The 13,532-nt window shown below is 47.9% G+C and overlaps 1 protein-coding gene across 20 annotated transcripts in view; it reads right to left on the reverse strand.

Annotated features, from left to right (window-relative positions):
- The window catches only part of Cux2 (cut like homeobox 2), a 236,897-nt gene that overhangs the window by 79,377 nt on the left and 143,988 nt on the right, over window positions 1-13,532 (reverse strand). For 17 of the 20 annotated variants that reach the window (XM_021257477.2, XM_087198182.1, XM_004843802.4 and 14 more), the window contains 2 exons: window positions 7,886-7,996; window positions 4,352-4,399 (listed from right to left, as the gene is read on the reverse strand). The exons of the other annotated variants lie outside the window; for them this stretch is intronic. In XM_021257477.2, the coding sequence (XP_021113136.1) occupies window positions 4,352-4,399; window positions 7,886-7,996 (159 nt within the window). The remainder of the gene's footprint in view (window positions 1-4,351; window positions 4,400-7,885; window positions 7,997-13,532) is intronic. 20 annotated transcript variants of the gene reach the window in all.

Raw genomic sequence — 13,532 nt, forward strand, 5'->3', positions numbered from 1 at the left:
AGTTGAGCCATCAGATAACCACAGCCCCAAGTGCCACCTGCCTGTGACCACCCGAGAGACAATGAGGGGACCACCCACCCACCCTGCTGAACCGGAGGTCGTGATCAGTGGTTGTGTAGGGCTCCTCCGTTTGGGCACTCGGTTCTTAGCAGTAGAGAAGCAGAGCACCCACGTGTACCGAGAGCCAGCTCTCTCCTCCTCAGCTCACCCGGCCTCCCCCTCCTCCCTCTCTCTTCTTCTCCACCCCCAGGCCCCTGTCCCAAAATCAAACCTTTAGGCAGATCAAACCTCCCAGGCCCAGGAGCAAGGACAAGACCGAGACTCTGCGTTTCGACGAGGGAGGACAAGGACACAGGCAGATGTGCCTGGCTGGGAGAGGAAGCAGTGGTCAGCAGGGGGACGGGCACAAACAGCAAGTTCAGCAAAGATGAGGCAGCTCTGAGGGGGCCCCAGAGGGCTTTCTGGGGCTCCAGATGGGCTCCTGGACGTAATTTCAACCACAAGGACCCAATTCTAGGGTCATTCTTTGAGGGCAGGAATGGTCTCTTGCCATCTCTGGTTCCTCCACAGCCCTTGTTATGCCCGGCACACAGTAGGTCTACCGAAGTGGACCTGCAGAGGGCCCAGTGAAAGGGTGGCCCTGGCTTCTCCAGGAGTGCCTGCTCTTCTTCATGCCAAGGAGGTGGGCGAGCATGTCAGCATGTATCCTGCTGCCTGATATGCTGCAGTTCCTCAGCAAACACTGAATGAGTACATGACTGTGTGGACTCCAGTGACGATCCAAACATCATTTGGGAAGTGGGATCTTGGTTACCTCCCTACAGTCCAGGAAGGTGGTCACACCACACAAGCTCCCTTAGACTATGTTGTGTGAGGGAAAATGTTCACAGACTTGAGCAACACCACCATGGTGGGAGCTCGAGACTCACCGGCTCCTTGACACACGGTATCTCATTGAGACTCTCACACAATTCTGTGAGCTCTACCTATGTACAGATGAGGAGACAGCGGCTCAGAGATATGAAGTTCCTTTGCAAGATCACACAAGCCCATCAGCATCAGGGTGGGCCTAGGACCACAGTGCCCAGCAACCACAACTCTCCTGACCCTGTGGAGTCAGAGGCCAGGTCGGCCCCCTCCTTCTCAGTCTGCTGTTTCAGTCAGACCCTGGCGGGAGAGGGGGCTTGCTCCAGCCATGCAGGCCACACCCCTTCGCAGTGGCTGAAGGAGGCGGAGAAAATCTGTGTCCTCCCAGTCAGGCCAGTCTTGCTCTTTGGAAAAGTCTCACCTTGGAGTTACCCTAACAAAACTTTTAATTTAGATGTTTTCATCTCCTCTCCAAGTAAAAATAAGTTTAAAATAATGACTGTAATAAATGAAGGTAATTAATTGTAGTTTGTTCCTTTACTGTCTAGTCAGCTTAATTTTACCTTTTCAACTAATAATGAGAAAATAATTTTTGTGCTCGGAGGGTTAATGATATGTAACTGCGAGAACTGCTAATTGCATGTTGCAATCCATCCATCAACAACCCCATCTGTGCGACTTGATTATGTTTGCTAAATTATTGCTTTGAATTATCTTTCATAAAGCAACTTTTGTAATTAGCGGGGCTTTCGTCTTGCTCTTTTCTCTGCACACAAGGATACTCAAACTTTAGCCATTTCAAGCTGCCTCCATTAAGCCACCTTCTCTGGCTGTCTTTGTTTCCCTGAGCAGGGGAAATCATAACTGTCCTTTAAGCAATCAAGGCAGAAAGAGAATTTTCCTTGATTCACAGCAGGGCAAATTCACTTCCTCTCCACCACCCCCTCCCCGGCAGAAAAAAAAGAAAGAAAAGGACCCATTCATATACAGTATATGAAGATAAAAAGAACGCTCAGAATCTGTACACGCCAGGGCTGGTGGAGTGAATTTCAGGAACAAACTTGAACATGTTATACTGCAACCAAAGACCCAAGTGGAGTTGGGGAGGCAGGAATGATGGGAGGGATATTCCGCTGAAGCGGCTTTTTATGGGCTAGTTTATGTGACTTGGGACAGTATTTTCCCCAGGGAATCTTTCCAGAAGTGATTAATGCCCACTTGGGAACCTGCAGCTCCAGCCCAGAGCCCAGTGAATTGCAGGAGGGAAGTGGCATAAAGGATAAGCCCTCATTAAAAAAATTAAAACGAAAATCATATTTGGATTATAAACAGCCCGTGCGTGAGCAGCTTGCTCAGGACCAAGAGGAGGCTCGTTATTAACACCTTTCTTTGACAGCTGTGCTCGCCCCACCCCCAGGCGTGGGGAGGAAACTGGTAGTTCGAGGGCTTTGTCAACAGATCATGAGGAAAGCAGGGGGTTTGGGAATACAATTCTAGACAAATATAGTCTTTTGGTACATTGAAGGCACAATGCAAAGCCCTCTTAAGAAAATTAACAAAATTCTTTGAAGATCTCCAGCTACTAAAGCCGCGTCCATGCAACACACCACATGGGTTTCGGAAACAAGTGCTCAGCTCTGTCTGCCCCTCAGCTCCATGAAGACTTTTCTCTGCCCTAGTACTTAGCTGAGAACCAACTGTACACCACTGCCACCGTGCTATGGTGATGTCTCAGAGCTGCTTAGTTCTTTGAATCCTTAACTGGCACAGGAGGGAAGCTGAAGTTCAAAGAGGTTAAGGAACTTCCTTAGGCCACAGAGCTGGTTCGGGCAGCAGGGCTGAGATTCAAAGCAGGCTGCCCCAGTCTTCTGAGGACCTGTGCTTCACAGTGATCCCAGCGCACACCCAGTGTTTCGCCCTTTCTCCTACTGAAAAGGTAACCTACTTCCTACAGGGACAGGAATCCCCTTCTTCTGGATATAGGGAAAGGCAACTGCCAGTCCAGCCGTAGCAGAGGGCAAAACTTCCTGTCCTGGAGGTCACTGTTTTGTTCTTCCTCAATCACAACCTTATGACGTGGTTATAATTATTATCCATTTTACAGATGAGGAAATGGAGGCACAGAGAGGCAAGTAATTCACCTAAGGTCACATAGTTCGTAAGCAGCAGAAGCAAGATTCAAATCTCCCTTGAAGCTCTCCGAGTGCCAAACATGACATTAACCCCTCCCCCTGCATTATACTTCAGTTAATCCCCCAAACCACACAAAAAGGCCTCTAGTGTCTTCACCCCACCTCACAGATAGGGCAACTGAGGCTGTAGGAGGCTAAGAGAAGCTCTGCCCCGCCAAGCCAAGCACAGGAAGGGCTGAGAAGGTGAGCTGTCCCCAGAACGGCCCTGTGCCTGTCTGGGCTGCCAGGGAAGCAGGGCTGCTGAGGAAGCCTGTGTGCTGAGCGGCCCTCCGGGCACAGGGGTCAGCAGATGGGGAGTTCTGCCTTTTAAAAACTACAAAGCCAGAAAAACACATTCCCAACATTCTTTCTTCTTTTGGTTTTTGGCTCCACCTACCTCCTGGTCCAGGGACCTCGCAACCAAATGAACCAATACTGGCTGGCCTTATCAATAAATATAAATAAGGATATCAGTCTACTTTGTGATGAAACAAAGGGCTGAAAAATATGGAGATCAGCAGCACTGGTATAAATACAGTTCCCTTCTTTCTTTCCTTCCTCATGGTGCTTGGGATTGAATCCAGGGTCTTCACACTGAGCTACATCCCCAACCCTTTAAAATTTTTTATTAGGGTTGAGGATGTAGCTCAGTGGCACAGAGCCTCCCTGGCAAGCTTGAGGCCCTAAGATTGATTCCTGGTACCAAAAGAGAAATTTTTAAAATTTTGTTATAGCGTCTCACTAAGTCTCTAAGTTGCCTAGACTAGACTGGAATTTGCCATCCTTCTGCCTCAGCCTCCCACAGAGCTAAGTTTTGTTTACTTTCAACATTGACTTATGTGCTTACAGGGCTCTGTGACCGTTGGTGGACAACAGAATTCAAATGCATCCCTACCGGTGAGCTCTGAACCGTGCCAGTTCTGAGAAGGAGCCCCCCGCCCAGCCTCCCCTTCACTTGCTGACCCGGGGTGATTCTAGTCTTTTCCTAGACTGTGCCAGCCAGGTGAGTGGACATTCTTAGAATCCTGGCCACAAAGTCAAGCGACAGGAGAAACGAGGAGGTTCTGCCCCATCACAGTGCCCTGGAAAGGCAAGAGGAGGGACGTGCCTGGGAGGACTTGGCTGCTGCGGAGAACCAGGGCTCACAGGTTGGCAGGAAGAGTTGGGACAGTGCTGACTTTATCCACAGAGTGGGCCAGTGGAAAGGCTTGCTGAGGGGCTGGTAGGCCACTGTCTTCCTCTGCCAACTCCAGGTGGAATGAGAGGGGGAGCTGGGTTTGCTTTTCTCACATGCCTTGGGCCTTGGGTCTTACCTCAGCTTGGAAGCTTTTTAATACGGGTGCCACCATCTCTCTGATTTCCTGAAAAAGAGATCAGTGAAGGATTCATCGCAGTGCCAGGTGGGCACCCCCACAGCCCGACTGTTGTCCCCTCGGGTCCCACAGGACCTGCACTCCATGGAATTTCATAAAGGACACACATACACTCAGGGTATCAAACCAAATCAGATTGACAAACAGCAAGTCCAAGAGGTCCCTTTCCTGCAGGACTTTTCAGAGCCTTTAATGTGATACGCACTAGAACTTTCTAGAAGAGGGAGAGAAGAAGTGGTATTTTCCAGATGGATTGATTACGGCTCGGTCTTTTAGGCAAAGCATCTTGTGGAATGGGTAAGTCACTGGAGAAGTGGCCCAATTCTTTCCTCTCCCTGCTATCATCAAAGCCCAAGAGCAAGTCCCTCTGTCACTCAGGGGCTACCTTTTGCCAGTTGCCGACTCCCATTGCCACCACCCCACATGACTACATCTAGTGTCTGCTCCTCTACTTGTCTCTCCTTCATCACCACAATGCACAGCTAATTTCTGGGGACTTGTGGGTCCCCCGGGTCCTGCAGTGCTCAGCTCAGAAGAAGGGCTCCACCAATGTTGATGGACAATGCTAGGGATGGGAGCTGTCTCCAGCGGGCATCTGCTCTGGCCACCGGGGGCCTCCAATTTCCAGACTTGGATTTCCTGACTTTCTTAAGTAACCTGTGGTTCTCAGACCCAAGGGGTCCCCTGGAAGATTTCTATTGGCTCTTTTCCCCAGTGTAAGGGGGAAGCCTTAGAACCACATATCCCAAAACACTAACTCTGAAACCTCTGATTTCCTCTGGGATCCACAATCAGCCATAGCCACAAGAAAACTGACAGGAGGGGGAGGTGAGGGAGCTGGATGGGGGACAGAGAGAAACAGAAGAGATACGCAGAAGGATACAGGTGGTCAGGGAAAGAAGAAACCCCCTAATCGTGAAAATAAAGCTGTGCTGCTTTTGCCCTTGGAAAGGTCTCTCAGTCCTGGGACCCCTCCTCACTAATTTCTGCCCCCAGGTCCTCTCTGAACTGCTGATACACTGACATAAATGGAGCCCTACAGGGGGGATGCAGACAGTGCCTGTGAACCCCATGGATCTGGTCCCAAGGGGCCTCGGTGCACAGGCTGGGCAATGGAAGAGACGGAGTATGAGTCGCCAGGTCACAGTGGTGAACCCAGTTGCCCACCGAGGCTAGGCAGGCAGTGGGCAGGAAGGAGCTGGACCAGGAGGACATAGGGCCACAGGTCCAGCTGACAACCCCAGCATGGACATGGAGCCTGTGGGCTTCAAGATCTGCCAGACAGTCTCATAAGATACCAGAAAGTCAATTTTCAGGTGAAATCTGAGACACTAAATGCTGGAGACTTTACAGACTAAATGAAACACACAGCAGGTGCCTCTGGTCCAGGGTCAGGAAGTGTTAGTGACAGAAGGGGCCTCTTCAGGGTCACACAGCAGGAAGGTGGCACAGCTGGGACTTAAGACCAGGTCATCAGACTACCCACATGGGCTCTTTTCATAACCCTACACTCAACTGAGTGCAAAGGACAGGAATCTGGGAGCCACTGGAGGGGTAGTCTGACAGGGGCTGTGGCCATTTCTGGGCCCTCTGCCCCATCTGCTGAACTGTGGGGGAGGCCAGGCAGAGGCACGAGCAGCAGGTGAGCTGGCACCAGCCAGACGATGCTCTTAAATAAAGCCTTGGCACAACTCTGCCATCGGATGAGACAAATTCCAAAAATGAGAATTTTCAGAGCCTTGACTATAATAGGAGTGGAAACTTATTCCTCCTAATTACATAATTGCATAATTATGCAGTATTAAAATTACATAAGTCAAAGTCAGAGGCTTAAAACCTGGCCTGGATTTCTTTCATCACCTGGGGCTTCTGCAAGGACAGAGGTAGGGTGAGGAGGGGAGTTCACTGCTCTGGGGGAAAGAGGATAAGACTGAGGGTCTAAGCGGACCAGAGAGAGAGAGAGAGAGAGAGAGAGAAAGAGAGAGAAGGTGTGTACAGGGCTGTGAAGATCTGCAGCTGACTAAGCTCTGCTTGTCAGCGATGGGCAAGTCAGGGACACTCTCATCCCGGGGAGAAAACTTGGCTTAAAGACCAAGCTGCGCTGTGTTTAGGCGGAGGGGTGGGGGTAAGGTTGTGTCCACCAGCATCGCCTAGGCCCTTTTTATTGTTTTTTTGGTACCAGGGATCGAACTTGGGACCTTGCGCTTTCAAGGCAGGCATCAGAACCACTGAACTAAATCCCCAGCCCCTCGACTAGGGCTTTTTAGCTCTGAGTTAAAGCAAGGATCTGACTTGGCCTTTCTGAGGCTGTGACATGGGAGACACCCTCAGACCTGAGATTCATGGCTCTTTTCCATGCAGCTCCTCTCAGCCCTCAAACCAAAGCTTCCTTCTAGACTTGGTCCACTGACGATTTCTAGCTAAACCCCAGGCTCTGCTCTTGCCTTAACCAAAGATATCTATGACCTGTGCGAGAAGAATTTTACATTGCAGGGACTGAGGCCGACTTGCAGAAGGCCTGATTCCTGCCTAGGCCCTCCTCCATCAGCAAGACATAACAGGAGCTCGGGGGATGTGGAGAGGCCGGATATAACTGGTGGACTCCGGGTCTCCATCTGATGGCGGACTCTGCCACCCTCCTCCAGGGTCCAGCTCACCTGAGTAGATAAGGACTGAGCACTGGAGCATTAACCATCTGCTACCCAGAGGGAAACACAGGTGGCTGTGGGTTAGGTCTGGCCTCGGGTCTGCTTCCTGTGATAGTGCTGATGTATCACATCCCTGCCTATGTTATAGAGAGTCAGGGGGCTTTATTTTTTTTGTTTGTGTTTATGCTCATCATTTTTTTTTTTTAATTTGAGAAGCAATAGGGGGCCTGATAGAGGAGGGAAAAGAATTCTCACATTCCCCCTGGCAAGAACAGAAACATGTCTGTGCGGGTCTGTGCCTCCGGGGCTCCTTCCATTGCTGGAGGCTGGTCACTCTCGGGGCCACTCCATGGCAGAGAGAGAAGCTGGCAGCTGGAACCAGGAGGCAGGTGATATGGAAGGGGAAGAAGAGGTGCATTTAACAGGTGGTGGGGACAATTTTGGGGATGGTGGTGGGATCTATCTCTGCCACCTCACAGGTGGCAATGGAAAAGGAAAATAAAATCAAGAGCCAGAGCCAAACTGTTTTTGCTGTCAAGGTTAAGCACTGGACTTAGATGTGGCCATGGAGGGAAGATGGAGCTCTCTTGGAGTCCTCAAAAACAATGACTTTAATGGAGAAGTGGTTTGCCCTAACTTCAGACAGCACTGCTGAGCACTGCTATGCCAAGAAACCCCGAAAGGCTGGGGGCTGTAATTTTTCTTTGTGGCTAATTAGCTTCTTTTCTTGTTAGTCACTTATGTCTACAGTTTTCAAAATATAGTTTGAACAGAGAAAAATCTGCATTCCTACTGAGTTAATTCTATAACAGCAAATATACTGTACCTCAGGTACATTTTTCTTAAATTCCCGGCGGAGTTCAATTAAATGTTTATGAGAATGTTCACTCTCCTCCTGCCGTGCAGACAGCTCGGAAGCGACGGAATTAAGCTCCTTCTGAAACAATAAAAGAGAGAAAGAGAGAGAGAGAGAGAGAGAGAAGAAAAAGATTTTTCCCTCTTTTTCCTTTTTAATCATCACACAAAATAGCATCCTGAACAAGTTTTTGTAACTTACAAAGCTTAGAAAAGACATTGATCCCTGGCACAAAGGAATAATTTATGAAACTGGGGAGGCAACCAGGAAAAAAAATCCAGGACAGCTCTTTTGCTCCCTGGAAGTCTGGCCAGATCAATAATCTCCCAGAAAGTTGGGTGGAGTTGTTAGGTTTTTTTCCCATCTCTTCCCCACCCCCGCCCCACCTCTTAAATTTCCAAAGGAGTGATGGCATAAGCTTGTCAGTAACTGTAGAAAACATCTCCAAACCGTGTCAAAATAGTAAAGTGCGGCATATTGTATGGGCATATTATAGTGTAAGAAAGTGCTGTCGACAGCTTTCATATATCAGAGGTGGGAACTGTTCCAACTATGACTTACTTACACTTAAAGGTTCATAAATACGCCTCTTAAGATATAGATGGCTTTTTAATTTCAGTAGATTTTGGAAAAATGAAGGTGCCAATAAGCAGCATGCTGACCTTTTGTGTACCCTATGGTAAATCATTTAAGGTTCACTTCAAGTATAAGAAATATTTCATTGAAGACTCCTAGATTGGAGGAAATGGATTGGAAGGCACCTTGCCTGCATATGTGCAGCGAAGGCGTCAGACTAGGGTTTTTCTCGAGGTACCAGCAAGGGAAAAAAGAAAGTGAGAAGGAAGGAGAGATGCTGCAGTTCACACTCATCACAGACAATGCCTGCTGGTCATACATGTCATTCGGTCACCCTTCTTGAAGCGTTCTTCACTTTAACGGTGGCAGTTTCACAGGGGGAGTACAATTCACCATGAGTTGTCATGGATTCATTTGCATAATTCAAGAAATGCTCTGTTTATGTGGTCTGCTGCTTTCTGGCACCATCCCGAGATGGGCTTTTTTTCTGGACCATAACTCGAGGAGCATTTCTGTATATATCACCCGATTATATTTGCAGCAATCAAGCCCCATAATTTCCTAAATCCGGTGGTGCAATAAATTTCTTCAATCAGATTTATTAAAAACACACACGCAGATGCAGAGTGTATTTCCAGGGTGAACTCTTTAATCTAACATTTGTATGATGAGGCCCGGCACCGTGTTGAAAGACCCCATTTGTCATCGCTAATACACATTCATCTTGCACACACAATGAAACACTTTTACCATTAGATAATGAAATAAAAGTACTATTAACCCACTGCAAATCCCTTTCCCTCTAAGAGACAAAATGCATGGTAATTGTCTTATATCATGTCTGAGAGTCGCTAAGCCTGCTCAATAGCAATTCACTTTACCACCGTAAACCTGGTATCCCAAGCCTGGGACTGCTGCCTTTGGCCTATGGAGACTTCTGGAGTAATCCAGGAGATAATTTCTGTTTCTAGAGAGATGTCTAGCCTCTTAGGAGAATCTTGAGGTGAGAAGGGAGGAGGCAGAGGTACAAAAATAACTGAAAACAGAGGTGGGAAGCGGGCGCTCTCCAAGGTGCTGAAACCAATTCTTGCAGGAGCACAGGGTAAAACTGCTTTCAGCCCAAGACTTCCCTGTAATTTTGAGCCAGTTGAGGAACAAGGTGGCATGAGAAAAAAGAGAAAGATATTTCTTCTACCACCATTTAAAACTAATTGTAGCTTCCAATAAAGAAACTGTAACTGGCCACCACCAAAACATCGAGTGACTGGGGAGATAGTGTTTGTAGCGATAGATAAAGGTTGACAAAAGCCAACAGCTGGTGCAGCCAGGTGGACAGAATCTCACTTGGCAGGAGACAAAGAACTGGAGTGCCATGGTCAATTTGAGTTGTAGCAAAGCACTTGTCAAAGTCTTTCTTATTTCTTTTGAAGACAAAGATGTGATTTTTACATTGCTGCAGGACAAACAGAACTGGAACTTAGATGTACATCACTTGATTTGGGGCTATCGTATTTGACACCGTGCTCTTATCTCAGGGACACTGTACCTCTCCACACCATGGCAACCAGGATAGGTGCTGGAAGCCGGATTTTGACTCCTCATTAAAAACATCCAACCCATGCTCTGAAAAGAAATCTCAGAGCAGGTGAGTCCAACTGCTGGATGTGTGTCTGACCATCATGCCTGGCTCCTTCCACCTGCACCTCCCAGGCTGCTTGTGGATGCAAATCTGACAGGCATGATGTTTGCTGCACCCACGCGGCACCCAGTCCTGGCCCTGGCTCAAGCCCAGGTCTCCTGCTTGGCTGTTGAAGGGCAGATGAATTCACTGACGTCCACATTCTCCTCAACTTTGCCTAAATCTATGTTCATCCTTCAACCCTGAATTCTTGCCACATTTCTATGGTAAACACACTAACGTTAGTAATAATAACAACATTAATAGCAAAAAAACCCTAGCATTATTAATCCAGTGCTTACATATACCAGGGACCATCCTGTGTTCCTAATATATATCATCTCATGTAACAAACACATTAATGCATCTGTAAGGTGATCCAAATGGGGTCTAGGATATAAATTACAGTCAATTCTAATAATTGAGGTATAGATTATCCCCTTGGTGGATTATAAAGGCAAATTTTTAATGCCTTGCTCTTTAGCAGTCTTTTGCTCCACTTCCCCATTAGCTGGGGGGTGTTTGGGGGAGCTTGTTTCAAATGATGTAATGTAAATGTGTAAGCATCATGCAAAGTACCAAGAGTTCAATAAACATGAGCTGATATTAATCTTATTTTAGATACACTGAGAGCTCAACGAATGCCTCAATGGATCAGGGATTCTAAGAGTTCTGAGGTTTATGGGTCGTATAAATCTTACCAAAAATGAAACAAAACAAAAATAAACAAAAACAACACTCAGAGCATTGCCAAGCTTTACTGCAAGTGAGAATAAAAACTACTCCTTCCTACCCTAAAACAATGGATATTGGAACATCAACAAAGCAACAGGGCCAAACAGAATTGACAATGGTCTTTTAAAATAAACACACTTAAAATAAAAAGCTCACGGCACTATATTTATTTCAAAGGAACAAAAAAATTCTGTCATGAACAGAAACCAGCCCTCATCTGAAGTGGAGTTTTAGAAACATGTGTGCAAACCACCATGCACCCAGCTAGCAGGGCCTCTCCTTCCACAATCCGGCAGAACTCGGGCCTCTCCTGGCCTGGCCCCAGCCCCCAGCCCGAGGGGAGCCATGATTAACAGAGCCCCAGACTTTGGGCCAGGCCCAAGTGGGGAGGAGACTCATCTGATTAACCGGCCATCAGCAGCAGACAGACAGCCCGGAGCCCGGGCGCAGACCATTCAAATAATGATCATCATAAACAGCCCATTTGCAACTAAAAAGAAATAATTTTAATGAGCTTGAAGCAGATGATAGATGCAGCTGAGGCTCAGACCAATGTGCAGAGAGAAAGGAAGCTGGATTTGAGCTGCTACCCAAGACCAGGCGCTGCAGGAAGCAGGGGTTTGGAGGAAGGGGCTTTTCTGCTGAGACCCAGCAGCCCCCATTGCTTACGAGCTGCAAGTGCCCGCTGCCCGGCGAATGCCCCAGATCCAAGAGGGTCTGCCAGAGGCATGTGGGGCAATCTCAAGACTCAGACCTCAAGATCTCAGAACACACAAGCCACAAGGAGCCTCATGGCCCAAATCTAGACACCTGCCCCTCTGCATAAATTTTGTCATATTACCATTTCACCTAAATTGCTATTCACTTAATATTTATCTTCAGGGCTGGGGATTTAGCTCAGTGGTTTGGGTGCCTGCCTTGCGAGCGCAAGGTCCTGAGTTTGATCCCCGGTACCAAAAAAAAAAAATATTTATCTTCAAATTGACTCCTAGAGTTTCCTTGATTGAGATAGGTATAGCTTTAAGTTCAATGATAAACTTGATGAGTTTTTATATCCTCATCATTTCCACCCAGCTCAAGACATGGAGCACACATATCCTAGCCCCAGAAGCTCCTTTGTGCCCCTAAATGTATCTATTATTATTATTTTTTGAGACAGGGCCTTGTTATGTAGCTCAGCCCGGGCTTGAACTTACTGTGTAGCCCAGGCTGGCCTTGAACTTGTGGTGATCCTCCTGCCTCAGCCTCCCAAGGTAACCATTAATCTGACTCTAACATCATAGGTACAGCATGACTGTTCTTAACCTACATATGATTCCCCTCAAACCTAAATAACCGCATTTGAAAAGGAACCTTTCCCACTAAGGTATCCTGTGCCATAAATAATGCCTTAAAAATAAAAGTACAACAAAAACAATGCACTGAGGTCTGTCCTTACAAAAGGTTAGCAAAGTGTGGGAGGTGTGACCTTGGACAAGAGATTCAGCCGTAGTTTCTGCATCTGTAAAATGGGGATGACAGTTTGTGTCTCTACAGCTACTGTAATAATTGGCCTGAAACATCTTGACCATAAACAGGTAAAGTTTTGTGTTTTTTTGAGACAGGGTCTCGCTATGTAGTTCAGGCTGGCCTTGAACTCACTATGTAGCCCAGGCTGTCCTCGAACTCACAGAGATCCTGTTTCGGCCTCCTGAGTGCAGCCACCAACCAGGTAAACTGCCCAGTACCATGTCCAGGGAGATGTCAGTCCCTTAAGAGTGGGACTTTGTTTCACAGCTTTATCTGCAGATTCTTGCTCAATACCTCATACAAAGTAGGCATTTGAAGATATTTGTGGAACGAGTGACGGTTAGTGCGAATATGCATGGAGCTGTGGCTAGTGGCCAGGGCAAGATGAGGTCATCATTTAGGGGAGCCACATCTCAGGCCCACACAGCATTTCCCAGCGTTCCTGTTATCATCCCCGACACACCACAAAGAGGTAGATTTCTGGGGTCAGTCACAGCAAAGGGGCTTAATCTGTGTGCGGTGGGGCAGACTGGCAGTGTCCCCAGCAGAGGGTGGCTCTGGGAGGGAGCTGGGGACAACCTGGGATGGAGGGCACATGCTGGCCTGCCACGAGCAAGGAGACAGACAAGACGGATGGCTCTGCAGCCCGCCGAGATGGATAACTGAGCCGGGCTGAGAGACAGCCTGGGTTACCAGAGTCATCCATCACTCCCTGCACTGTATGTAAATTTCCCATGCCAAGATGTATTGGGCCAATTATCTGAGGCTAGGGCAAGGGGCGGGGCCTGTGAGGAAGGGCTCCAGGGCAAGCTGGCCTTGCTGCATTCCAGCAGCATGGGTGATGGACAGGTCACACTCAGCGAGCTCAAACCCTGTGCCGAGAGGCTGCTAACAATGTCTTAGGAGACTTCCAGGACAGTGATCACCTTATAATCACTCTCCTGTACTAGGTGCGTGCTAACCAGCACAGAGAAAGCCACTCAAACCTCCCAGATGTGCTAGGAGCAGGGCAGAATCTCCAGAAACATCTGCTGAGGGAAAAAATTGACTTATGTTGCAGGTACCACGGGACACACGGTACCTGTAAAGAGACAAAGCCACTTGCCCAAAGTCACTCAG

The sequence above is a fragment of the Heterocephalus glaber genome, unplaced genomic scaffold, assembly GCF_053883595.1.
Source record: "Heterocephalus glaber isolate CG9 unplaced genomic scaffold, H.glaber_assembly_v1.0 deba00001687, whole genome shotgun sequence".
Lineage (NCBI taxonomy): Eukaryota > Metazoa > Chordata > Mammalia > Rodentia > Bathyergidae > Heterocephalus > Heterocephalus glaber.